The following is a 26,909-nucleotide window of genomic DNA, read 5'->3' as shown; positions in this document are numbered from 1 at the left end:
TAACTTTCTGATTCTGAATTCAGACAAAACAGAAAGTTATTGTCTTTGGACCGGAGTCTTTGAAAAAAAAAGCTGATTAGTCAGTCACTTAATTTGGATGGAATTAAATTGATCCAAGATAAGAAAAAACTTTGTTGTAATCTGGCGTCCCTGGTGGGACAGTTGGTCAGATTCCCATGTATCTTTGAGCTCCCTGCAGCAGGTGAAGAGCTGGTCCCGTGTTCCACAGCCAGAACAAAAACCACACTGAAGCCCAGTTTCGACAGTCAGACAGATTTTCCTCTCCAGCACCCTAGCATAGGCCGTACAAGGGAGGCTAAGAAGTGTGAACCACCCTTTAGGCCCCTTTATTATGAAGGGAAGCCACGACCACTGAAGGGACGTTCCAGCCATGACAGTCAGTGTGACGATTTTCAGAGACATTCGTTACTCAATCATGGCAGATCATGGATCTTGGATCTTAACCATCCCAGAAACTTTTCCACTGTGGAGTTTTTAGACCACTTCCAGCCTTGGTGATATCTACCACCACAGATGGGGTGTCAACCCACCCGAGGAATTCCTCAAAGCATCTTCCACTGTCCAACAATGTCCTCATTCAAGTTCAGCAGCTCCCCACTCCCACTAAAAACAGTTTCAGCAACGCATCGATTTTTCCTGTGGTATTGCTTAGAGGTTGACCAATAGTCTCTCTCCATGGCCTCTCCAAACTCCTCCCAGTTCAGAGTTTTTCCTTCTGCGACCGACAGGGTAGCAGCATACTTGGCCTCATGGTACCTGCTTGCTGCCTCAGGAATCCCACAAGCCAAACAGGCTTTATAGGACTCCCTTTTTCAGCTTCACCCTTTATTTACCATAATTATGCAGATATCACACAGCTCTACCCTAGAGATGATTATAAACCAATACAAGCGCAGACTAAATATATAGAAGATATTAATGTATCAATAAGTAAAAGCTTTTTTTTTGTTAAACTGAAGTCCGCTTTTGGACCAAAGGATAGATCAAAAGTTAGCAAACTGCTTAGGATATGAAAGCTATTCACCACTGATCACATCCAAAATCTAAGTGTAGTGACTGACACAGACCTTTAATCCTGAATATTTTCAGGATTGAAGGACCAATGTCTCAGCAGGATCTTGAAAAAGGAATGTTTGATATTGAACAGATTGCTGCATGTGTGATTTCACAAGTCTGCATGAAAACGGCTGCAGTTTATCCAGATGGCTGCTGCCCACATCCTTACTAAAACTTGACAAAGTGGAGCACATCACCCCAGATATATTGTCCTTACACTGGCTCCCAGGAACTTAAAGTCTATAAACCACTCAATCATCACCAAAACTCATTACATATATTTGGAAATGACTGTGTTGTTCTCCCATGATTTATGGGCTGCAACAATTGCTTCCCGAAATTGTTTTCGGCTTTCTTCCCAGACCCTAAAAACTCCCATACCTGCTGCTTTTATTGAGATGATCACACTAGTCACAGTGCAAAAAACTATGCATCTACTTTACCATACAGGTTTTTATGGAAGCAGAAAAGATGTATGTTGTTTTTGGAACTTTTACTTTCTTGATTGCAGGTGGTATCACAAAAGAATTTATTTACAGTAGGTTTGGCTTCATTTTAGTGAAACATCGCTTTATTTTGAAACATATCAGAATGAACCTCTTGTAAAGATACAGAACATAACAGATCTCTAGACCACAGCAACATTTCCATGCAATTAAATTAAACACATTAAACAATAAAAGGAGAAATTCAAAATCAAACAAGTCATCAAACGATAAAAAAGTAAGTGTTAGAGCTTCAGATGAAATCTGACAGAAGGTTGAATGGGATTTACCCAAAAAATAATATACAGTGGAAAATGTAGATGCCTAATTTTCGATCATTAAAGGTTAGAACTTTCTTACAAGTTTTGAAACATTTGGATAGCTCTAACACTCTGCTATTACTTTTAAAACCATCAACTTTTGAGCCTTTGGCAGGTATTTTACATAAATAAACTGGATGCACAAAGTGAAGCTCATTGTGCCTCGTCTTTAATCCATACAGAGTCAAAATAACAGTATACAGGTAGATACAGTCACATTTAGGTTAACTCCAACTAACAATTAGCTACAATTTCCTTAGCATAATGTATCTCATGTAGCTTCTGGTAGAATTGTGTCTGGATATGTGAGCCCTGTTTTCTGAACAAATGCTTTGTTCGAATCCTCTATCCAGTATGGCCCCCTTATGGTGCCAGTGCCCCCAGCATGATGCTCCCTATACCCTGTTTGAGGCAGATACGATGTAAGGTCTGAAAACCTCAGCTTGACTCACTCCAATATATTTTCCGTTACAGTGGTTAAGGAGTACAATTAGGTGTCGATTTCTTTCTTGGTCAGGCCCTATCAGTCTGTATCGCTGAGCTTAGTAAAACTGGGGTTCTAGCAATTTCTGGTTTATGTGAAATTGGAACTTAGCTTTTTTGGGGTTATTCTTATTTATGTTTTAATCTAATCCTTCTCTTTGTTGTCAGCTCATAATTGTGGCTCAAATTTGAACTTCAGCATTGGTTTCAAACCGGACAATTAAGGCCAATATGAAGCTACTGGATAGACAGTAACTTTAACCCTTGAACATTTACAGAAAAAACTTAAAACTGATGGTCAATGAACTTTTTTAAAATTTTGATTAGATTGGTTCAGTATAAAGTTGGAATTATACCAGAACCTTATAGATAGCAAAAAGTGTATGGTCACTCTGCAGCTTGGTAGTGTACATCCATGCTAATATTAGTCCAGGTGTATACAGAGTAATATTTAAAGGTATAGTGGAGGATTTTCGCAAATTTTTAAAGACCTGCCCTCTCCACTTAAAAAAAAAAAAAATGCACATGCACAACCCTGCACCCTCTTCTGAAAGGGGAACACCTATTAAATGCGTGCAAGAGCATGCACAAGCCCAATTTGACAATTTAGGAGGACCACTTATTTGATGATGCACCCGGAAAAAAGAACATCCTCCGCTATACCTTTAAGGTTGTTACTTTAATTTTAAGACATAATAATGGAAATAATTGAAACCCAAATCCCTCCAATTGGGGTGTAAAATCTAATTTGCAATATGTAAACAATTTCTTATGTTTTCTTGTGAATCAGCACTACCGGTATATAAGTTACATTTAAATTAAATATAAGCACACCCAAGTCAGCACTGTTATCAGCAGATAAACGCTTTGTACAAAGATGACTAAAGAAGAAGTTTGACGAAATTTCAGTGAATCTGCACAGGAATCCTTCAACATACAAAAAAAAAAAAAAAAAAGGTCTTGAGCTTGAGTACTCAAAAATTAGACTTCCAGCTGATGCTTCTGATGATTATTTTTCTTCATCCTTCATTTTTTCAATCGAATAAGGAATCCCATGAGCACGATTTGACTTTCTCCAGGCTCCTTGGAATATGAACAAATAACTGGCAGGAAAAATCTGCGTAACCAAGTCCTCTCCTTATTGTCCTGCTTTGTGTTGTGTTTAATTTTTGTTGATACAACATATAAGTTGTAACCCTGCTCAAAATAAGGAGAGTGTGTTAATCCATCTTCCTTCTTCTTTAAAAGCTTTGTATGATACAGTTTGTGGCTCTCAGTGGTGATAAGTGGGAGCATTCCAGGCGCGGTACCAGGAACTGAAAGTTCAAATAAGGAAATAAACAGAAATATAGTTATACATCTCATAGTTATACTGGGTAGCCTGCAATTTAAGTTGTCTAATCAACAGTTATTAATCTAGAAGTGAGATTTGACCACATATGTCAGTTGAGTATGCAAAGTTGGTTATATAAGACTGAAATAACACAAACAGCATCAAAAGCTAATGTCTATTATAAATTTATTTGGGCTTTTTTTGTATAATCTCAAACATTTGTAGCAGAAATATGATTTAAACAACATTTGTTGTTCATTTGGTTTTATAGACTTTTACTCAAGGCTGCTCAGTGGCGCAGTGGGTAGCACTGCTGCCTTGCAGCAAGAAGGTTCCGGGTTTGATTCCTGGCCTGGGGTCTTTCTGCATTGAGTTTGCATGTTCTCTCTGAGCATGTGTGGGTTCTCTCTGGGTACTTCGGCTTCCTCCCACAGTCCAAAAACATGACTGTTAGGTCTAACTTCTCTAGATTCTCTTTAGGTGTATGTGTGAATGGTTGTATGTACTGTTTGTTTCTGTGTTGCCCTGCGATGGACTGGCGACCTGTCATTCACCAGCACCCCTCGCAACCCCAATTGGGACAAGCGTGTCAGATAATGGATGGATGGATGCATGGACTTTTACTTAAGTATCAACTGAGCTAAGATAACCAGGAGGAGGTAATAAGACTTTTCACACCAGACAATATTTCAGCTTCACATAAGACACACTCAGTAGCATGTATTTACCCAGGTGTACTGTACGAAGCTGGGTTGACCTGGGAGGTCAGAGCAACAGAGGCAGCAACTGAGAGGCTGTTGGGAGATGGTTCCCGACTTGTGCTGTTTGGAGATGAATTTGATGAAACTGAAAGATAAAGGACCAAACATTGTTCAAAACCATAGAAATATTATTATAGAAGGATTTTCATTAGTGGAAGAAGTTTCATTATTTGAATTTCAAGGGAAACTAGCCAAACTGTCTTCTTTTTTGTCAGACAGTCATGACAGTTATCTGGTAAATTGAGGACGGTACTCACCTGCACCTGAGGCCAAAGGACTATAGGACCTGGATGTAGAAGCCTGAAACCGTTTCAAAACAGACGTTAGGATTGTACAAATGTTAAGAAATTGACATCTCTATAAAATCAACGAGTGCTTTTACTCAAAATGTCTGATATTGTTGTTGAATTAATGTTGCCCCATTTATAAATATCATTCATACTTTATTCTCCTCTTTTCAGGCTTCCAGAGATTCCAATTAAGAAACATGAAATTAACTTTAATCACCAAATCCAAAACTAGATTGAATTTATATGAGTAAAGGATTAAAATATCTCAACAAAGTAAAAAAAAAAAAGAAAAAAAGTGCACTACTAAACTCATGAAGGAGATTAAAAAGAAAATGTTTTTTATAGTAATGGCTGGAGGGGGTTAGAGGTTAGTCCTTAAAAGGTTTCATTTTATTATCAAATTCAAGTTAAGAGAGGGATGGGTTTGACAGTTTACCATTCTGGAGTTGTAGCTGTGCGATTTGACTGGTAAAGTAGCTACTGGGCAGTAGATCCTCTTCTCCTTCTGACGGCGGTTGCAGAACCAAACTCGAACCACCTCTTTCTCCATGGAAAGCTGCTCGGAGATCAAGGTTATCTCCTCTGAGTTAGGTTTTGGATTCTGAAACCAACAAGAAAAAAAAATCAGAAATCTGTCTGTGCTATCTGGATAATTACACTGACTTTCCAGAACAGTGTCTCAACAGGTCTCCCTTGAAAAAGAGATTTTATCTCAAGTGACTTCCTGGTAAAATAAAGGTAAAATAAAAAATAAATAAAAATAGTATGATAATCCTTCAGTCTTTAGACTGATGGATTTGATCACATTAACTTCACAGCATCTTATGTTGACAATGGGTATTGTCACCATATTAATTAACATGCATTGTGACAATATTAACATGCTTAGATTTTCTAGTAATCTACCATTAGAAATGCTGTGAATTTGATTGTAAATTATAATAAAGGCTGTTAAAATTAAAATTTTCTGGGGGGGGAACAACTCATCATTTCTGGATAACAGTAGCTCCATATGATCTAATTCTGACAAAAATCAGGTGTACGTTTAAAAAGATTGACCATTTAATGCTAAATTTTTATCTCTGACAGAAAAAGGGTTTAAGGTTAGCATTTTAGCAGGTTCACCACCCTAAGGAATGGCTTATGTTTATTGATTATACTAAATTTCAACATTATTTAATGTTAACGGTAAAGAAAGGCACATTTTATGAATTAAAAGTGGATTTTAAAGAGCTAATGGTTTATTTTAGAAAGCTGGCTCGACTTGCAACTCAGACCATAACACATGAATAATATTTGAATTTTGTTTGGGAATACACCTTATTAAGTACTTCTTAGTCATGGATAAGATTTTTTGGAAACGGCTCAGCTTTATAGATTATATGGTAAGATTAGTACATATAAATGTAACTATTTAGATCTTAAACTTTGCATGTCAGAGGTTCAAGCTCACATTCAGTAGCCTGACCTGCACATAAAATCTAGTTAGTTGGAGGATTTCAACATTTCTTTCAAGTTGATATTTATTGTATATATTTATTTTATTTAAAAAAAATCTAGCCTTTTTTTCTCTCCAAAAGTACAAGATGAAAATATTGTGCGAAACCAAACGATCACAGTTACATATTGCATTATTTCACACCTGTGAGATCGGCTGAACATTAGCTAGAAACATACAAAATCAAAAGCAAATCTATTATATGATGTTCCTGAAATTATTTAATCTTCTTTAGAGGTCTTCTTTAATTCTGAGTTCTCGGTGGGTAAAGTCAGGTTGTTCAGGGCTTCCAAACAATCTGACTAGACCTCACAAACCCAGTTTTTTTTTTTTTTTTTTTTTTACAATATCGTCATCCTTTCATTGGCATTTTAACTTTCTAAATCATTTTGTTTATTAAATAACAGAATTCAACGTTTGTTTGTCTTGATCTTACGTCAAGAAAACGTTTCTCCAACGTCAGCTTGATGTTGGTTTCTATGCTTGTCCTCTTTTTCCGTTTGCGTCCGTATCCCTCCATCAGAGGAGGCAGAGAGGTTTGAGTGTTCATCGAGTCAGAAGGTGAGTTTTCTAAAACATGAGAAAAAAAATTATCGGTGTAATCAGCTCAAAAAAGCAAGAAAACAACACATTAAATATGGTAAATTATATTCCATTGCAGTAAGCTTCTTCTAGTGTTCTAAATATTTTGTGAATTTTGTCACTAAAATTCTTTTTGAAGTGCCTCCCTAAAGCATATTTTTCTATTACCGATCCTTATTATAGATTCCCCCAGTGATGAAGAACTATGATCACCCTGCACTTCAAAACCAATAATCATGATGCAAATAACTAACACGTTTTGGGAAACTGATATTTGCCTTTCAGTATTTTTTCTCAAAGGCCAAAGCTCTCTTATTTTGTAGTTCTGTGTACCTGCATCACTGAGCCACTTCTCCAGCAAAGGTTTGAGCTTGCACATGTTTTTGAAGCTGAGATTCAGAGCCTCAAATCGAGATATTGTGGTCTGGCTAAAATCATTCCCATAAAGTTTTCCCATTGCCAGGCCCACGTCTCCCTGTGAGAAGACAAAATAATGACAAGACGAATGAAGCAAGCAGAAAATAACATTTCTAAAATCTCTGGACTGGTCACCAGCCCATCACAGAATAACGGAAACACAAGTGAACAAAGACCTAGGAAGATATTCACATTTAAATCCAATAACAGGTTAACCAGATTTTCAAACTTTTGGCTGGTTTTCAGGATCCTCAAAGTAAATCAATGTTATTATCTTTCTTTCAATACCTGAGTGAAGCCCAGCTTGATGCGTCTTTGCTTAAATGCTTTGGCAAACTGCTCCAGTTCCTCCAAATCATTGGGTTCCTCCTGCGGGGCCACAGATATGTGTTTGGGCATCTGCAGGTGTGACATGTCCATGTGGTTCTCCATAGAGGGTCCAGCCAACCCGGAGCGACTCATAGCCTGCATTGGAAAACCATCCCACAGACTGATCTTCAGCTTTACGAAGGCATTAAAGGGACAATTCAATCATTACAAGCATAAAAAGGAACCCACAACTTATTTTAATACTTTCAGTGTTGTTTTTCTTTGCAACGCACAGAACCACATCTGGTGAAAACCCTTGCTAACTGTCATTGAGCATGGTGGTGGAAGGCTGATGATCTGGGCTTTTCTTCCAGATAAGATCACTTTAAATTAGGCATGAGCTTCTAAATACACTGAGGCATTCCTCAATTAAAGGTTTATGGTGAAACTCAATATAGGAACCATTCATGGGAGAAAATAGTGCAGGTTACTTTTGAACTAAACAGAAAACCTAGAACACACTGCAAATACGACCTAAAAATAAGTCAACATTTCTTAAATTAAGTGTATTTATTCTAAATTTGAGTAGGTAAATAAGATAATTTGCAAATGGAATTACTATTTTTACTCTTAAAATAAGATAATTAGATAATTATGCTCTTGAAATAAGACAATGCAAGTTTTTTTTTCTCATTTTAAAAGTAAAATGTCTTGTTCCATTGGCAAAGTCCCTCACTTACCTACTCAATTCCAGAAATAATGCACTTATTTTAAGAAAAAATTACTTATTTAGATTTCAGTTTTTTGCATTGCATAATGGCTAAGAACAAACAAACAGAAAATTATTACTGCAGTGTCCTTTAAGATTAAGAGCAAAGTGAAATTTTCTCTCCTCGGCTAACAATAGCAGTGCATGAATAAACACCTATAAACCTAATTTCAACTGAATCAATACAGGTATGAACATGAGGAATCACCCCACAGGGATTTTACGGGATCAGTTGCTTTAACAGGTTGTACCATTAAAACCACTGAATGCTTTTAAGTGAATAGTTTATTTAAGCAAAAGGAACTATTCGTCTCCACTTCTGCACGCAGATGCTCTAACACTGAAAGCAGGCCAACAGCAGTTCTATCATCTTCTGACAATTAAAAACTGTGAGAACTGAGAGCAGGACTGACCTGTGGAGTCAGCGCTAGCCCAGACTGATGCTGAAGGAGACCTGGTGGACTCTGGCCGGGAAGGGAGAGCAGGTTCGGCTGCAGGAGGGCTGCCAAGCAACACAGCAGGAGGTTTATCAATAACTGCTTTGGATGGACAGAACTGAGCATCTTTCTGTACATTTACATTTAATTCCATGTTTTTTTATCTCTTCTCACACTGAGATTTATCAAACTATATCTTTGACTACCATCTCAAACTGCATTCTATCTTCAAACTCAATTGTTTTTTTTATAGAGGAGGTCATATTTTTTCCCAGTAGTTATTTGCTTAAGTCTCTACTTGAACTCTGGAAATAGAGGAAGCTCACTGAGACTCCACCTTGGTGGCTGGAGGGACTCTGGGAGATTAGGAAGGGGGAGGGAGTCGACAGGTGAGACGGCGGCATCAGAACCAGTTGCTGCATTGGATGGAGGGAGGTGAGCTCCTGAAAATACAACATGTAGAGTTGGGTTTATTTTAGAAAAGCAAAACGGGAAGAAAATTTGTTTATATTTAGAAGTTATAAGGGTGTTTAATTTCTTTAAGTAGAGAAAACTTTCTGGTAATCTCTGATTAAAAACCTACAATTTTAAATAAAAGGATTGTATTTTTTTAAATATGCAAAAAACCAAAAAATCTCAGATGTAAACGTAAATATGCAGAGTTGGTTAATACGAGTCATTTTATGTGGTCAGGAGAGCTTTTTTAGCGAAAAAGACTTATAAGCACGGTGGAAGCTCTGTAATACTTGGGGCTTACTTCTCCTCAAAAGGCCTTATTACTATGGTAATAAGATTCCCAGGAAATAGTTTATCTCACACAAAATCAGACTTCTATGGTTGTCTTGGTCCACACACCTAGATCTAACAAAAATCCCCATGGGTGAGCTGGAGAGAAGGGAGCACAGCAGAGGAGGAGTCAGAGATCTCTCTCTCTTGCTGTATGATCAGTGTTTGGCACTGTCTGGTAAAAAGGTGGTTTATACAAATTGTAAATGGGAAGCAAACTGGTAATTGTAGAATGAGTGATTTTAGATCAGATTACGAATCTTAAATGAAACATAAATTATTTTTTTTCTCATCTTTGTCTGTGATGGTAACAGATATATAATGAGAAATATAAGCTCAGACTCTATTTAACAGGACTTATTTTCCAGCAGATGGAATGGAGCCACTTTGAACTGTTATCCGTCTAACGACCAGCAGGGGGCGACTCTTGTGGCCTCAAAGAGAGGAAGCCTCCACTGCCTTTATTGCCATGGGCAAGGATTTTCCTAATGAGTCCATGGGACAGGTTTTGGTTTTCAAGTCATGCTCATTGCTAAGTGTTAGTAAAATATGACATCATTTAGGGAAAAAAACAAAACAAATGAAAAATGTTTTTTATGGCAAGCGCTATAAGATAGTTTAATGCTTTTTTTGGGATTCTTAATGTCCCATCTTCTTGTAATACATCATATGATACCATTAAAAAAATTTTTTTTTTCAAATTGTTTAGGATAAGTCAGTGTTACACAGCATGTGGAAACTTACTGACAAAGGAGTGCATAATTTAATGGGCTTTGTCTTACCCCTGTCAGCTGACCCCCATGCACCGGAGAGCTCTGTGTGAGGTGACATGTCTTCACAGAGGAGGTTGAATGAGGAGAGTCGTTGAGGTCTTCTGTTTTAATCTAAAGTGCAGCAAACATATAAATAAATAGAAAAGTGGAGATATGAGAATAATTGTCTAAATGTGACAGAGGCCATAGAAGCAGGAAACCTATGTTTCCGACTGCATTTTCACAGCATAGAGGCAGACCAAACTCACAGGCCTCACAACCTGTTTGGTCGCTCTTTGTGATAAAAAAACACGATAGACGGTCAACCTTCCCTTTGGGCGAACCGCTATGCAAATATCCATTCCCCTAACTCCCCTTGGCACTTCCTCAAAATACAGAATGAAAAAAAAAATAATAATTACGGTGCTGCAAACTGTGTAATTTGTTTCTAATTAATCAAACTGACACTTAAAGTTTGTAAACCTTTTGATCTGGAAACATTCCCAGACATTTCTTAACACCATCAACTAATCTTAAAAGACTAAAGCAAATGCTTTCTGGCATAAAGAACACCTACCGGTATGTTGTCAACAAAACAGCACAGTTAAACTTTATTGCCATGGAAATATGTTCAGTTGAAGTCATCTTCTTTATCTAAAGAATCACTCCACGGTTGATTAAATAATTTTAACTTTAAAAAACAAAAACATTGTGAGGTTAGTGAGAAGGCATTTCTGCAGCACCTATTTTAGCTTTATCAGTGTAGTTTGCCGTGTCACTTGGGAACCATGTTTCTAACAGAAAGATTAATATTTGACTAGTATAAGACAGTAAAACATTTTTATATTTACATTTAAGTCTAAAAAGTTTAAAATTTTTATCAAAGTGAATAATTTTCTATCAAATAGCTCAGACAAAGGATATTTTTAAAAAGGGATATTATATCAATCAAGAAATATTTAAAGTTTATTTAAGCCATATGTGCTGCGACAGCATCGATCCAATCCTGCAAATTGAAAGCATGTGGTTTAATATTTTAATCCTTGCTTTTCACATCAATTAAGATAATAATATTATGTTTAGATTTTCATATATCTTGAAGTTTTAAAGCAGACATTCAGTAGTTTTTAGATAATTGAATGATCAACAGGAACTTGGTGTAGATCCTGGTTTGCTCTGTCAAAACACAGCCTCTTTGTCCTTAGGAACAATAAGAGGTTCAGCTTTTTGTAACTCAAAACAAAGGTTATTTAATGAACAAACTTGGAAACGGTTCAGCAGGCCAGGCTGGCCAGTGGCAGTGGAAGGATGCAATATTTTTTTTTTATCTACAAATATGTTATTGTTCATTTCTTTTTTATTAAAATCAGCTGGTTTTTAAAATGTTGTTTTTGTACTGCAACAAGATGTTTCCTCCCATTGCAGCTGAACATTTTGTCCATGGTTGGTGCAAAAACATATTAACGTTCTGGCATTTTACGCATCATTGACTAATTTTTCAATCAAGCATAGATTGTGTAAAATAATGCTAAATATCCTCACACTATTCCAAATGACTCTTATTATCAGCCTGTTGACTAAGTTTAATGTTTAGCTTATCTCAGTGGTTTTCAGACTGAATGCCACCAATGGGGGTCATGGTGGAAATTTAGAGAGGGGAGAACAAGCTGATTTATGTTATTTACTCATTCATTGAATACATGGTTAGTAAATTTTACTTTGATTTTTGAAAGCTCACTTTTAAGACTTTAGAAACACTTCTGGGTAAAAGTTACATGAGGGCTGGTTATGATTGGAAATGCTGAGTTAAAATAAACATGTTGAAAATTACATTAATGGTGCTTTTGATTGAGTGTGATTATTCCAAAAATCAAATACACTTGCACTAAAATCTGAATTTCTAAGTTCAGATTCAATATAGGGTCACCAACCTTTCTTATATGTAATGAGAACCTTGTGTTGACTCCATTTGACATCTATTGTTTATTAGTCATGTTTAATCTCTTTCTATATCCTAACCCTGACAATATTCATAAACCCAATATTTACCAGTGCATACCTAACCATTTACTTCATCTAAATTCAATTTACTTTTTAGCTCTAAACCTAATTGAAAGTGGGGATGAGCAAAATTTCCTCTCTTTGATACAAACCGTTCTTAAATTGATGCAGAAATAGTTTAAATGATCCTCACTCTGATGCTAAAACAGGAGCACACTTCCACACACATGATGTTTTGTCCACCTACACTTACGGGGACTTTGCCTTCTCTTCCATTTCAATTTATTAGCCCTTCATACCAGATCCACACACATATTTGCTGTTCCCAATCAACTCAACCTAAACTCAGCTTCTCACCTCAGCCCTAAAGCCAACCCAGGAATAGAACCTTTCCTCATAAGGAAACACAATTTAGCATATTCCTAGTAAAATTGCAGGGAAAACAAAAAACAGGAAAAAGAGGAGCTGATTTTATTCCCCACAGTGGAAGAGTTACCCTTATCAGTTTTTTCTGGTCATGGTTTTCCCTTTGGACTTCTTTTTTTGAGTTTCTTTTTTAGTTTTTAGTTATTTATGTCTGTTTTCTTGGTCATTGGTTTATTTTCCATTTTGTGTTATTGTAATTGTTTTGTAGTTATATTTAACCAGTGCTGTGTTTTTGTGTTTCTCTCTGCTGCCTTCATGTGCCAGTCTCCTTTTCCCTTGCTCCCTTCTAGTTGCTTCTATCCAAACCTGCTCCCTATTAGCTGATTACCTCAGTCTTTGTTCTGTCTCCCATATATACAGCTACTGTGCAGTTCCCCGGTCCTTGTTTCTCGTCGTTACTATGCTCCTCATGTGTGTTTTCCCTGACGTACTCTGGTTTTTGTTTTCTGTCTTTTGTTTTTCATTTTGCTTCTGTTGCCTTCGCATCTTCATTAATTCAGCAAAAACTCATCTTCGCCTCCTTGTACTCTGCATTTGGTTCCACAACCACATCCACCAGCATCCATCCACTGTTTTGACACACAATATGTTTGGAGCCAATACTAATTCACTACACTTTTTAAACATGAGAGTGGCGTCACTCATATGGTTTTAGACACAAAAGAAGGAATTCAACAAATATGCAGTGAATTGTCAAAATGATGTCCTTATCATCATCATCATGCAGCAGGAAAATGATCTAAACTATCACGTACTAGTTTAAAACACAAAATAATGCCCAGTCAGAGACCAGACTTAGATCTAACTGAGATCTAAGTCAGCCTATTTAGGCTTGAAACCTTTCCAGATTTGCTGAATTGAGACAATTCTGCCAACAATAGTGCTCCAAAATTGTGGCAGAATCAGTTATTAGGTTTAGATTGCATCACTTTTCTTTTATAAAGGTTCATATTTTCTTTGTAAATATTCCATATATTAATCAAGTGTAATTAGCTGTTGGTAATTCCTTATGTTATCTCTGTCATTAAAATTTCTCTGGTGTAGGGCTAAAACAATTAATCATATTGATCGGTTATTGAAATAATCGTCAGCTAATTTAGTAATCGATTAATCAGAAAAATAATTGATAGATTAATTGATTTGTAAAATAATCGTTAGTTGCCGCTTAGTCTGGTGATTATAAAGCACAGCCATAAAAACCAACACATCATAGATCCAACTGTGGCTCTGTTTTGGCACATTATACTGTTTTTTCCATCTATCTAACTGTTTTGATTAACTGTGGGCTCTTTTAGTTTGTTTTCCAATAAAGATTTTCCTTTCAGTGAAGAATCATTCTCCTAAATGTACGGTAAGCCATACATGCATCCTCTCTGCGATACAGACAACCCAGCATTGCATGTGGTCATCTTTGACTATCATTTCTCTTTCATTATGAGATGTATTTATTTCACCAACAGCACAATAAACAAACATTGGATTGCATGCAAGCAAAGAGGAAGGGATCATATGTATAAAAAAAGATCATCCTGAGTCATAGCGTTGGAAACAGAGGCCTCATTCACACAATCCTCATTCATAAGAATTTGGACACTGGAAGTGATGTCAGGCACTCACCTGTCGATTGAAGTCTATTCCGTTTCGTTCTGCATATGGAAAGAGAGAAAAAAGGAAAACAGATCAGAAATATACAGCCTTCTGTAAAATAAAATCCAAAGCAAATCAACTATAAGACCATTATGAAGGAGCATGTGTTGGACTTTAATGTATTTTTTGTTACCGCTTTAACTGCAAATTCGAATTAGAAAATTTGTCAGAGTTTTTTCATTATTATAAAGATTTTGCCCTTTAAAATACATAATATTTAAGCATTTACTCTTTGATATTTGAAGAGTAAATAAAGCCTCTTTAATTTTTCGATTCAGTTTTTTGTGCTTCAAGTTCAAATACTACCTTCAGAAAATACATTTAATAATCAGAGGTTCACCAATCATGCTTTTTTTTTTTTGGATTAATACAATACATTTGTTTTCATGGCTTCACTTACTCATTTCCTTTTTGGCTGACTGTCACATTAAAAAAAGAAAACAAACTGTAGATTCCTCGCATTAAGTTGCTCATAATGTGAAGTTGATGTATATAAAAAAGGTGGGAACTCTTGATTTTAAATGATTAAATGTGAAAGAGAGGAAGGCAGATTATTACGTTTTACTTCCAGATCACAGATGAGAAATTATCAAACAATAAATGAATATTCTGGTCCCTGACCAATAATCTGGATCATGTCTATTTTTAATATAATAATGCACAGTTGAAATTCTTATCAACAAACCGATTAAATAATGCTCTTTTACAGGGAAGTTCATGAACTGAACAAATTATTGTGACATTTATATCAATTAATAAATAAAAACAGAGATAAAACAAATAGATACAAATAAGAACTAAAACTATATATTATTTTAAACTCATACATGAGGGCTGCACAGTGGCACAATTTACAGCACAGCTGCATCCCAGCGTAAAGCTTGGGATCTTTCTACGTACACTTTTTCTCAATACATTTATAGCCTCTTTTTATTAACTTCACCAAACAAAACATAACTGATTGGTTAATAGCCTTGGATGCATGATCGTTTATCCTGTTAGTGACCCAAGACCTTGCATGACACGTGGGTATAGACAATGAGCGGATTTCTGATGACTATGTTCATTCAAGTGAGTGAAAATGTTCAATGGGACTCTGCAGAGTTATCAGTGGGTAAATTTAAACAAACAAGCTTCACTGAGAACATAAGATGAAGAAGAGAGCGTAATAGTTGCACTGTGGTCTGTAGTCAAATTCCTACGTTTGTTTTACATAGCCCTTAACCAACTAACCAATTAATTAATATACTTTCAGTTATATAATGATAAATAAAAAATGCATAGGCATTTAGATATATTTTCAGTAAAAATTAAAAAAGTAATAAACTTGATTCATTATCACATTTATTTCTAAATACATTACTTAGTTCAAAAATTAAACAACTGATTCATGGATTAAATATTTTTATAGAGCTTCAGAATTTCTTCCAATTGTTCATAGATATACTGGATTTTGGATATTATGCTTGTTTTTGTATTTTCTTTTTATATAATGCTTTTAAATACATTTAATTAAAACCCCAGTCTTTCAGCAGGCAACTTAAGTCGTAAATTGAGTTGATATAATTGTAAATATATCTACTGTGCTGTAAAGACCTCAGTGAGTTTTTATTTAAAACATTAGTTGAACAACAGCATTATGAAAATGGAGAAACACTGCAGACATATCTGACAGAAAGTTATGAAAGAATATTCTTTAGCTCTGTAATCTCATGAACTCTGTTCATATCAGTCATCTGGACATAAAAAAGAATATGACACAAATTCTAATCCAACAAGACAGAATAGTTCACCTGGTTTAAGAGCCCAGCATTTAATAGAAATAGCCAAGAGGCCTATTTTTCCAAGGGGGCTTTAGTTTTCTGCAGCTTTGGTGAGGGGGGATCTGGGACAAACATTAGTCCTACTCCATGAATCCAGTCGTTAATCAATGTAGGAGAAATTGTAAACATGTGAAGGAAGATGCTTGTGGCAGAAGAAACCAAAAATGAGCATTATGGTAAACATTTAAAGCTATATTTCTCTAGGTAATCTAACCATGTGCATTATCTAAAATATAGGATCCCTATAGTGACACATGTTGGTGGCAGCATCATGCTGTGGGAATGCTTATTTTGAATGAAGCTGCACAGAGATGTTTGGAGGCAATCCTGAGGTAAAACCTCGAGGTGCCGGTGAGACTAGAGTGGGGGTTCATTTTTCAGCAGAGCAACCCCAAATACAGAGACTGAGCTAGAATGCTATGGTTTAGATCAGAGCGGCCATCTTCAAATGGTCCAGTCAAAGTCCAGACCTAAATCAAATGGTTTTAATGTGGCCAGACTTAAAAACTAATCTTCCCAGATGCTCACTCTATAAAAAGCTTTAGCTCTTTTTAAAAAAAAGGAATAGTAAAAGATGGATATTTTAGTTTTACAGCAGATTGAGACTCAGTCCAGTGGTAACCAGGGTAACAGGTGGTGCAGCAAAGTACTGAATGGAGTGCAAATGAATGTTACATTATTCAGATTTATTTCAGAACAAATGTCTCACAATGAACCACTAATTTGTGTTTGTTCCCCACATTAAATCCTGATTAAACACATGGAAATTTGTGTTGCTAATGTTTCAAATGTAAAAAGGTTTAAGCTATCAACATACCTTTGCAAGGTAATAGACATGTAAAAAAATGCACATCTTTTTAAGAAGATTCACAGATAGAAGTCAGTGTGTGTGAGGAGACGATCACAGAGGACGGTGGTACAAAGGTTTACTGGGTAAGCTCACATCATTTGAATGTCAAATTGGGCCTATTGGGCTGTGTGTGAGAGACAGAGAGAGAGAGAGCAAACGAAAGAGGCAGGGAGCTGCTTTAAACACAAAATGCAAATACACTTTTAACCCCCTACCCTACCCCCACCTCTCCAAACCAACCCTTCACCCCCTCCCTGCAGCACAGCCAGCTTCACAGCCAAGGTTCCAGTATGGAAATGACCAGAACATGCAAATCAGCTCTGAGTGCAGGAAGCCTCGGCCTCAACACGCACGCACACGCCGGCACACATGTGACCTGCAATAGTTACACATCAGTGCGCAGACACAAAAAGTCACTAGCTACATAAAATAAATATTTTTTGTTTTGTCTAGAAAAAAAAATCTGTAGGTTCTAATATCAAGCAAACAGGCAAATTATCAAAAAAGCTGGAAAACTAGAAAAGACCAGAAAAAGAAACAGAAAACATCTCTAAAAATATATTTTTTCAAATATATTACGTGTGAAATAGATTAATGACTGCTGTGTACAATATAAAAGATTTTTTTTTGCTACCAAAAAGTTCATTTTATTCTTTAAAAGTATTAATGATCATATTTTCTGCCTTCCTAAAGATATTTTAGTGTTTTCCTTTAAGAAGAAGTTGTGTTTTCCCTTATTTCAGAATAGATCCTAAATGTTTATCAAACAAGTTCTATTTCTACTCCTGATTTACGCCTTATTCAGTCATTAAGAGGGTCTTAATCTCAATGAACCTCTGTTGGGGATACATATAAAAGGCAAACTCATAAAAAATCTAATAATATAGAAACTGTAGGCCCTTTGTTTCCATCAGCCTGTTAAAAAGAGTTAGTTTCAATTTCTTTCTCCAGATCTGGGAGAATAAAAACGTTCATATTTTCCATGTTCTGAGGTTCTGACCCCAGTTTGGGCCAATTATTGACAGGAAAGATGAAGAAACCAAAATAACTACATGACACCTTGTGAAGATAAATATTAATTATTGTGGTACTCCACATTTCTGCAGTAGATTATTAAAAGATTGCTTCAATCACTGACTTTGAATAAATGCAGGAAACCAACAAAACTGCAAACATATGAAATGGTGAAGAAAAATGACCCCCATCTGTACAGAATCCATGGAAAAATGAGAAAAATGATTTTTTTAGTGAGGGAACAAATCAATAAATATACACACTGAACTTCTCAATATGTTCTGTTATTGCATTTGTACTGAAAGCAGTTTTATTTTCTGGCCATATCTAAAAAAAAAACTGTTTTTCCCAATCTGGAACAAACATTTTCACCTTGGAATGTCATCTGGTCCCTTTACCTCACTTTTATCAGGATAACTACAACTCACAATTTGTTAAGATCGTATGTTTAAATGTAATTATTTAATTTTTTTCGATCATTCACACTAATTTATAGATGTTTTCGTTGCTATTGTGTCCACTTAGTATACCTAAAAAAATGGCGGTGGGTGTTAATTTATATCTCTTTTTTTCCTAAAAAAGCAGTCTGCACGTCTTGAAATGGTCTTAGTTTGCAGGGATGACATATAAGGTGAAAGTGTGTTGGTGTAACTAGGTGGAGCATAATATTTCTGATTAAGGGGTCTAAACAACATTAAAGGCTTATTTAGTCAAGTGATTTGCCATAAAAAAGACAGAAATATTCCAAATGAAGTAATGCCATCTTATTTTGGTTTAAGTTTGTAATAGCATAATTACTGAGATATGTGCATCAATGAGAATTCCTTTGTGAATCTGCTGCCATAATTAATCAGGTTAGTTTAGATGTTTTTTATTTCTACTTCTAAATGCTCTTAGATTGATTTAGATCAATTTAAAAGGATCTGTCGGTTCAGATAATACACCTATTATCAGAAATCTCAATCATTTCTACTAAACTAATAAGTATATTTTTGGATGGTTACAAAGGCAAATATGGCTAAATATTGTTTAATACAATCTAAATAAACTGGCAGTAATTGCAGACGAATATTTGGCTTTGAGCAAAAAAAGTTCAAGCATCCTTATCTTACAAATGTGACTCTGCAGCATAGCTCAAAATGTGATCTCCAGCTACTGATTTTTAAGACATGATGCTGAGACATCATCCAGATGACTCTGTATCCACAAGACTTAATCTTTGTTTTATTTCCTGTTTCACTAGTGTAGTCCTGGGAGCTGGATAATAGCCCAACAGATTTGCTTTAATAAGTAGTAGACCATTATGGTTTGTTGCCATAAGGTTCCACTTGGTAATTATGTATGAAGTTTTATTAGATATGGTTTAGGTAATAAAATTATATGCATTGGACAGAGAGGGAGGTGAGAAAGGGAGAGGGGAGGAGAATTAAGACGAGAGAAATAGAAAGACAGAGAGGGAAGAGGAGAAAGAAAACAGAAAAAAAAAATAATCACCACAAAACAAACAACACTGAAAATGCACAGTAGTTCCTAGAATTCTGCTTCCGCAGACAAGACAAGACAACAGTAAAAAGAAGACAACTTAATCCAGGCTACACCATGCAGATACTCTGTCTGTGCCGTTCAAGATTTGCCCATGTCAGCATGCTAACTGCAGGAAACTTCTGACTTTGCATGAAACCTGTTTTTATTACATGATTGCTTCCCTTGTTAATTTTTAGAGCACATGAGAGCATTAACTGTTTGTAGATCGTTAAACTTCAGACCAAGACTGTCAAGCAAATTATAAGAGTGGAAATGAAGAAAAGAGGCTGTAACATTAGTAATGGAGTAACAAGTCTATACATTTGTACATATACTGTACAAATCAGGGACACATTAATAACCGTGCACATATTTCATAGAAACTTCTTTTTTATGTTTGGAATCCTGTTTAATACTCTTAGATATGCCAACAGACATGGCAAACAGAAAACAAATCATCAGCTGACTATTTTATGAACTATTCTTATTAAAATAGAATATACTCATTATGATGAAGTTCTTTTGTAATATTAAGAATACCTTTTAAACTAAACAAACACAACCTTTCAGCAGACATATAAAACAGACTTTGAAGAGTCCAAATTTTAATGTTTTTTTGTGTCCTGATTTAATATTATAACCTTAAATTCCGGGTTTTCAAGTGGAAAAATCATCATTGCAAAGGAAATATTTAAATGCATTAGTCTTTGTGTGATTAATCAAGATAATTCTTCACATATTTAAGTAAGTTACTAAAATACATAAAGTTTTAAATAATATTCTTCAGGATTTCATCAAGTAATTGGTATAAATATGTTTTAATCATAACTTGGTAATTTAAAAAAAAATCATATTCCAGTAGTAGAAATGTGTAATATTAGAACTACATTTAGAACCATTTTAATGAATATGAGGGCTATTTTAGGTGCTCATACTGAGCCTTAATGGATTGTTGGTTTCTTTCTGCTAAAAAAGGAGCAGCTTGTCTCTAAACTCGGATAGATGCAGACCTGAGTTATGTGAGGAGAAGCGCAAACTTCATTAAATGCTCTGTATCTGTCCACATTAAGATTTATATTTAGTTCAGACCGGCTCAGTAGAAATAACTGAATTTAACCTCACTGAATCAAAGAAACAAAAAACTGAAAACACACGAGAGGAATTTAACAGTTTTAAATGAGATGTAAATAATGAGGTCTCATATAGAAGATGCCTCCTGTCTTTTTTTTATAGGGTCAATTTGATTGGATTTGATACCAAAGAACTGCATAGTTTTCCTTTATGAAAGACCACAGGTTTGCAATGTTCTGTCTGCAGCACTGCTGAGTTTTGTTAGTATAAAGAAATAGATCAAGGCTGTGATCCTTTGATTGGCCCCGCCCAGTTCCAGTCCCAGAGGACCAGTGTCCTAATGGTGCAAATGTCTCCACAGCCTTTTGTTAAGTCTTTAACAATAATTACTCTGATCTCCCATTCCTGTAATTTAAACCATGAAGGGCACCACCAGCTAAATAATCACAGTTTTCCTAATTGGCCTGAAGCTTTTTTTTTTTTTAAACAAATTCAATTTAACCTAATTTGACTCTTCTTGTGAAATATGAAGGTTTAACTGAAATGAATTTGGCCTTCAGTCAGTTATTTTCGTTTATATGTAAAGTGGTATATTGTAACATCCTCTGTGATGAAGTACTAGAATTAGAGAGAATTAAAAATAAGTTGGACTGAGTGGCTCCTTCAAACAAGAAAAACCCCTTTTCTTTTCTATTGAACTGAGCTCAGTTTTGTTCATTACTTTACTGCAAGTTCACAGTTAATTTAATTTCAAACTACTTTACAAGATTAATAGCTTCAATCACCTCAAATAGTATGAAAATAAATCTCATTATTTCAGTCCTGTCCAGACAGGTCCAGTAAAGTAGTTCCAGATCAGTGTAAACCCATTTAAAGTTAATAAAATACAAGGCATTTCTACAGGTTATTAAGGTGCACTACATATCTACAACTCTACCACTCTAGATCCTACATAACAAGTAGTAATATTGTAAAGTCTTTCAATAATTGATTCTCACTTTCGATGTGTTTTACAGTAATCCAGCTTCTTATTATTGGTAATCACAATTTTAGGCTGTTAAATATTCTTCAGTATGTCCATATTTACCATATTAGGTCCTAAAAAAAAAAGCATCTTTAATGTGTATTGTGTGTTTATTAATTGCTTAATCAAACCTCCTTTTTCCATATTAAAATAGGAGCAATATAAAATAAGGGGCTTTTTTGGCTTCTATTTCCATTAAACCAAATTAAGGTCCTTAGAAATGATTAAACATATCCAGGGTATTTAAGCCATGTGATAAATTAGATTCAGTTACTTCTAAATTGAAGCAATTTTTACTTTTCCTCATTGTAAGGGAGTTAATGTTTCTGTAATCAGATTATCGTATGTTTACGCAATAACAATAAAAACATTTTTTTGGATTTTATCTATTAGTTGTCAGGTCGTGCAGGTTTACGGTAGTTTGTTTGGTCCATTATAAATTCCCAAATACTGTTATTTTTGCCATACTAGTTCTGTGTTCTTGTTGTTGTTTTTTTTTGCTAGGTGCTTTCTACTTCTCTTGTATATTTCTTAGTTTTTTTTTTGCATTCATTTTTTTCTTGACATAATTACTGTATATATTTGGATACATTCTCTTTGTTTCTTCTTTGAGTTTTTCCCTGTTTATCTATGCTCAATCATTTGTCCCTCAGCCAGAGCATTCCTTTAATAGGAAAATTCAGTTCACCTGTGACTCCTCAATTTGTTCTTCCCTGTTTTCTCTGTTATTCTGAAACTCACAGTGCTTCCTCAGAACATCTGTCTGCACTTCGGTCCTGAACCTTACCCAATTATTTCATAAACTGATTGTGTAAAAACACAAAGTTGTAATGAACCTGAGGATATTAAATAATTTGAAATATCACATTTTTTATTAAATATGAAATATTATAATCAAAATAGTCAATTAGCTTTGTTAATACATAATCAAACAAATACATGTAAATGGTTAATTTAATTTATCTATACCTATTAGGAAAAATCAGGTCAAAACTAAAGCAGCTCTTATACACAGACCAACTTTAATTGTCGGCCAACACTATTTAGCTTTAGACATTTGTTCGTTTGAACAAATTGTAGATTTCTTGAACAACTCCACAGTCTTGACTCCCTATTTTCCAGATATTGTTGCCATGTCTGAATTTTATGCCTGTTTTATCACAACAGTATGATTGAGGATAAAAAAGATCCTCATGCAAAGGTTCACTTGGAAAATGTACTCTATAGAAGAGGTTACTTTATTTGACAAAAGTTTTTAAAAAGTTTCAGTGAAGCATGCAAAAGATGGGGGATAAATTGCAGAAAAAAAGACATCTACAGATACAGTTTCAAAAATGTATTTAAGAAGATTTTTCAGGTGGCCCTCTTTGGTCAAACAAGCTTTATTAACTGTTTAGGCTAAATTTGGTCGGACGAATAAGCTGGAATTTGTCTGAAAAATTCCTATTTAAATTAAATAATGCGATGTCAACCTAAATTAAAAATAAAAAGACATACTTGTTGTTGGGTCACTAGACTTTAACTTTAAGTTTGTAACCATCAAGGCAAAGGAAGTTTGTTCACGGAGCATATGTCAGTAGCAAGACATTTCGAAGTGCTCGAAATGGGATGCCTTAACAAAGCTGTTCTAGATTCATTCCAGCTTTGTAAGTCAGGGTGGAAAAATCATGCTGTTAAAATTCTCCTGAATGATCTGAATCAGCAGAACTTGAACTCTACCAGGTTATTTTATTTGAATAAACCCGCCTCGCACATGGTTCTGGATACAAGCCACAGCCGCCTGGTCTAAGAGTATGAATAACACACATTGTCGCGTCGCGTGACACTAAAACTTTTCCCTTTTTTCCCTTTTCTTTCTTGCGTGCCATTTTCATGCTGTGGTGGTTTTCTCTGGGTGTTTCACTTCCTACCACATTTCAAAAACATGCACGTTAACTGGTGGTTTTAACTTTGCTCCAGGGAGCCTCAGTCCGGTGGCCTATTGTCGTACTGCTAACCAGCTTAAAGTCCAACAGGTATTTCGCTCAGAGCAAGTTTAGACATGCTAAGGAAAAATAAAAGCAATGATTTTAGGCCATAATTAGATTCTAACAGCTGTGAAAATTTGCCACCGTACAGATTTCTTCTTTGTTTTTGATTTGTCACTGTCTGATAATTCAAATCTTTATTTAAATTTGATCTATTTAACAAAGATAAACCAGATTAATAAACAAACAATTTCAAAATGATTTGTTCAGAAGTTATTAAAGGGGAAAAACTATCCACCCAACTCAGCTCTCTGTATAAAACTAACCATCCACATTGTTAAGTCATGAATTAACTCATAAGAAAAATTTTTTTTTTGATAAAGGCTTAGATAGATTTAAATTAAACCTGTTTAATAACATGTAGTGGTGTTTTTATCCTAAGAGAGAGTCTTTGACATCCATCGTTTTATTAAAGGCTTTCTTTGAAAACTCATTATCCACAAACAGAAGCTACCAAAATTGCTCCAAAAGAGCCAACAACATCACTCAATCTGAAGGTCATTAAAAAACACAAAGCAACATCTAAATAACTGCAGGCCTCCCAAGCCTAAAATGGTAGTGAAACTTATTTTTAATTTAAAAAATTTAAAATAAGATCCAATCTCACATTTGAAAAAAAAAAAAAAAAACATCCATTAGGGAAACTCTTTTAAGAGAAAACTCTTAAGGAAGTTGCATATCCCATAAATCTGGTGTAAAGTTAATCTGAGCTTTTTGGGGGAGTGGCGGCCTAGTGGTTAGGGCATAGAGCTTGGAATCCTGAGGTTCTGAGTTCAAGCCCCACTCCCACAGACTGCCACTCTGGGTCTCTGAGCAAGACCCTTAACCCCTGATTGCTCCCTGGGTGCCCCACGATGGCAGCCCAGTGCTCCCCAAGGGATGGGTTAACTGCAGAGGTAAATTTTTCCAATGTAAGATCAATAAAGTTCAATTGTATTATAGAAAAAGAACATCAGGACAGCCTTATTGCGCTAATTCTTACACATCAGGGTCAGGACGACCACAGATAGGCTTTTAGCTGAAACAGCTGGAAACTGTTCAGTTTGGCAGCTCAGCTAATTGACTAAAAGTTCTGGTTGGCTTCCATTAAATCAGAACAAGCAAACACAGAGCTGCTTCAGAAACTTGAAAACTTACTAGAATGAATGAATTCTGCTATATACCAAAAAAATAAATAAAAAATCCAGAAGGAGAGCGGAATTCTAGCATTTCATTATCTTATGTCATTCAGACTTGGGTTGTGAAGCAGAACAATGATGCAGAGCACGCCAGCGAGTTCACCTCTAAACAGCTTTAAAAAAAAGAGTAACATGTTGGTTTTGAAGTGAGGTAGTCAAGGTCCAGGCTTGATCTGAATTGAGATTCTTTGATATGACCCCAGAAGGTTGCTAATGCTCTAAAAGCCTCCAGTTTGAATGAATTAAACCAGTTCTGCAAGGAAGAATGGGCCAAGATGTCTAGGGCCAATTACTGTTTTCCACACAGGGCCAGTTTGGTTGAATAGCTTATCTCTCTTAATATGTTACATCATCATCTAAAAAATATATTTTAGAATTGTGTAATATAGAAAAAAATCTGTAGATCTGAAACAGCTACATGTACAATAAACAATCTGAGATCTAAAAGGGGAAAACACTATAAAGCACTATAGATATGGACTTGATGAAATGCATATTTTCAGAAGTAAACTTCTTGCACACTGGTTCATCAACGCAGCTGGTGGCTTCATCTCCAACTCGTGTGTAAACAAAACTTCTAGGAGGCAAGTTTGCGGAGGGAGCAGGTGCAGGTGGAGATTCACCTGAGATAAACGTTTTTTTTTTTTTGCCTTCTAGTGACTCCTCACCCAAACCATGAAGAAAACCCCCATCTGTAGTGTCTCGCCTTGGAGGCACATGTGGTTTTGTTTGTTTTGGATCATCTAAGATATTTCTATGTTATGCTTTTGTCTGGAAGACACTCTATAGAAAACCTGTATAGAGACTTGATTTAAAGGTCTAAACGAACCAAAAACAGAAAGACATTTATCACTTCCACGAAACAGATAGATCACTTCTCTCATGGGTTCATTGTTTTAAATAAAAGTTCCACATTTTTATGCTGCTTCTTCCTGGTTTTTCATTGTGGCAGGCTGGTTGGCATCCTCAGCCTGTGGGCATTCAGTGTCATTGAGAAAAATAGCTTCAGGCGTGAACAGAAGCCAACTGCCAAATTGTCTGCACACAAAATCTCACAAAGCACCTAAATGTTTCTACTTTTTGTGACAAACCAGGCCTCATGCTCATTAAATACAGCAACGATGCTGCAAATATCGTATAGGTAAAGATCCTAAGACACCTAAAGGTCAAACACACACTTGCAGATCATCTAAAAAAATATATTGTTTTCACATCTCAATATCAAACACAGGTCTCCAGTTTAAGAGATCAAACCCACACCTTAATTTTCAGATTTGTAAACAGCGGAGAGCAAACTTGCTTAGTGGAGAAACTCCAGCAGTTTCACAGCAAACAAAGCAGCTTTCCTGACTCACATCTATGTGTTGGTATCCAGATTCAGCTCTGCTGAAGGTGAAATTTCCTTACCTGTCTGTTCAGCCGGAGCCTCCGACTGCTCCACCGGGTCTGAGCTCATCTTAATATCTGTAATGATAAATATAGCTGATTTTCCTACTGGATTGTAACTTAACAGGGACAATGAGGCACTCAGGCCACCCAGGAAAATGATCTTGAGTTTATTCTAATGTGCCCTCCCCTCCAAACTGCTGCACAAACCATAAGCATCCATAAGCTTGGTTCTCAAAGAGGGTCTTACCTTTGGTCAAAAGTTTTGGAGCCTCTTTCTATCTTCACTTTATTCAAGCAGATGAGGGTGTTGGGATAAAAACTTTTGGAAATCCACAGCTGCTCATTGGCATTTTCCTAAGTGGAGAAGCGTTCACCTCTGCAGTGCACCCTGCGCCGCCTGATAAGCTGATTTGCATATGCCTCTGTGCGTCCTATCCTCATTCAGACCGTTTGCATAAAACAACAATAGGGTTACTGCAAATATACAGCGTTCATTTCTGTGTGTGTGTGTGTGTGTTCGTACAAAAAGGGCTGAGTGGAGTAATCCTCGGGGTGCTTTGGATAACAAGGTGATGTTTGTATTATTCCTGCCAACTGAGATAGCTCAGTGATGGTGAGGAGCAGCTCATCTCTATA

General features: G+C 35.8%; 1 protein-coding gene across 1 annotated transcript; it reads right to left on the bottom strand.

Moving 5' to 3' along the window:
* Positions 1 to 1,598: 1,598 nt before the first annotated feature.
* pou2f3 (POU class 2 homeobox 3) lies at positions 1,599 to 26,657 on the bottom strand. The gene is made up of 13 exons (XM_015383586.1): positions 26,521 to 26,657; positions 26,292 to 26,348; positions 14,344 to 14,372; positions 10,330 to 10,431; positions 9,099 to 9,204; positions 8,738 to 8,826; positions 7,535 to 7,711; positions 7,163 to 7,304; positions 6,684 to 6,817; positions 5,186 to 5,350; positions 4,717 to 4,759; positions 4,427 to 4,544; positions 1,599 to 3,681 (listed from the first exon to the last, which is right to left on the bottom strand). The coding sequence occupies exons 2-13, from the start codon at positions 26,338 to 26,340 to the stop codon at positions 3,639 to 3,641; spliced, it is 1,197 nt and encodes a 398-aa protein (XP_015239072.1). The 5' UTR covers positions 26,341 to 26,348; positions 26,521 to 26,657; the 3' UTR covers positions 1,599 to 3,638.
* Between the last annotated feature and the right edge of the window lie 252 nt (positions 26,658 to 26,909).

Source organism: Cyprinodon variegatus, unplaced genomic scaffold (assembly GCF_000732505.1).
Source record: "Cyprinodon variegatus isolate N-32 unplaced genomic scaffold, C_variegatus-1.0 Scaffold288, whole genome shotgun sequence".
Classification (NCBI taxonomy): Eukaryota; Metazoa; Chordata; class Actinopteri; order Cyprinodontiformes; family Cyprinodontidae; genus Cyprinodon; species Cyprinodon variegatus.
Note: the sequence above shows the minus strand (reverse complement) of the source record. Positions and strands in the feature narration are given on the sequence as shown.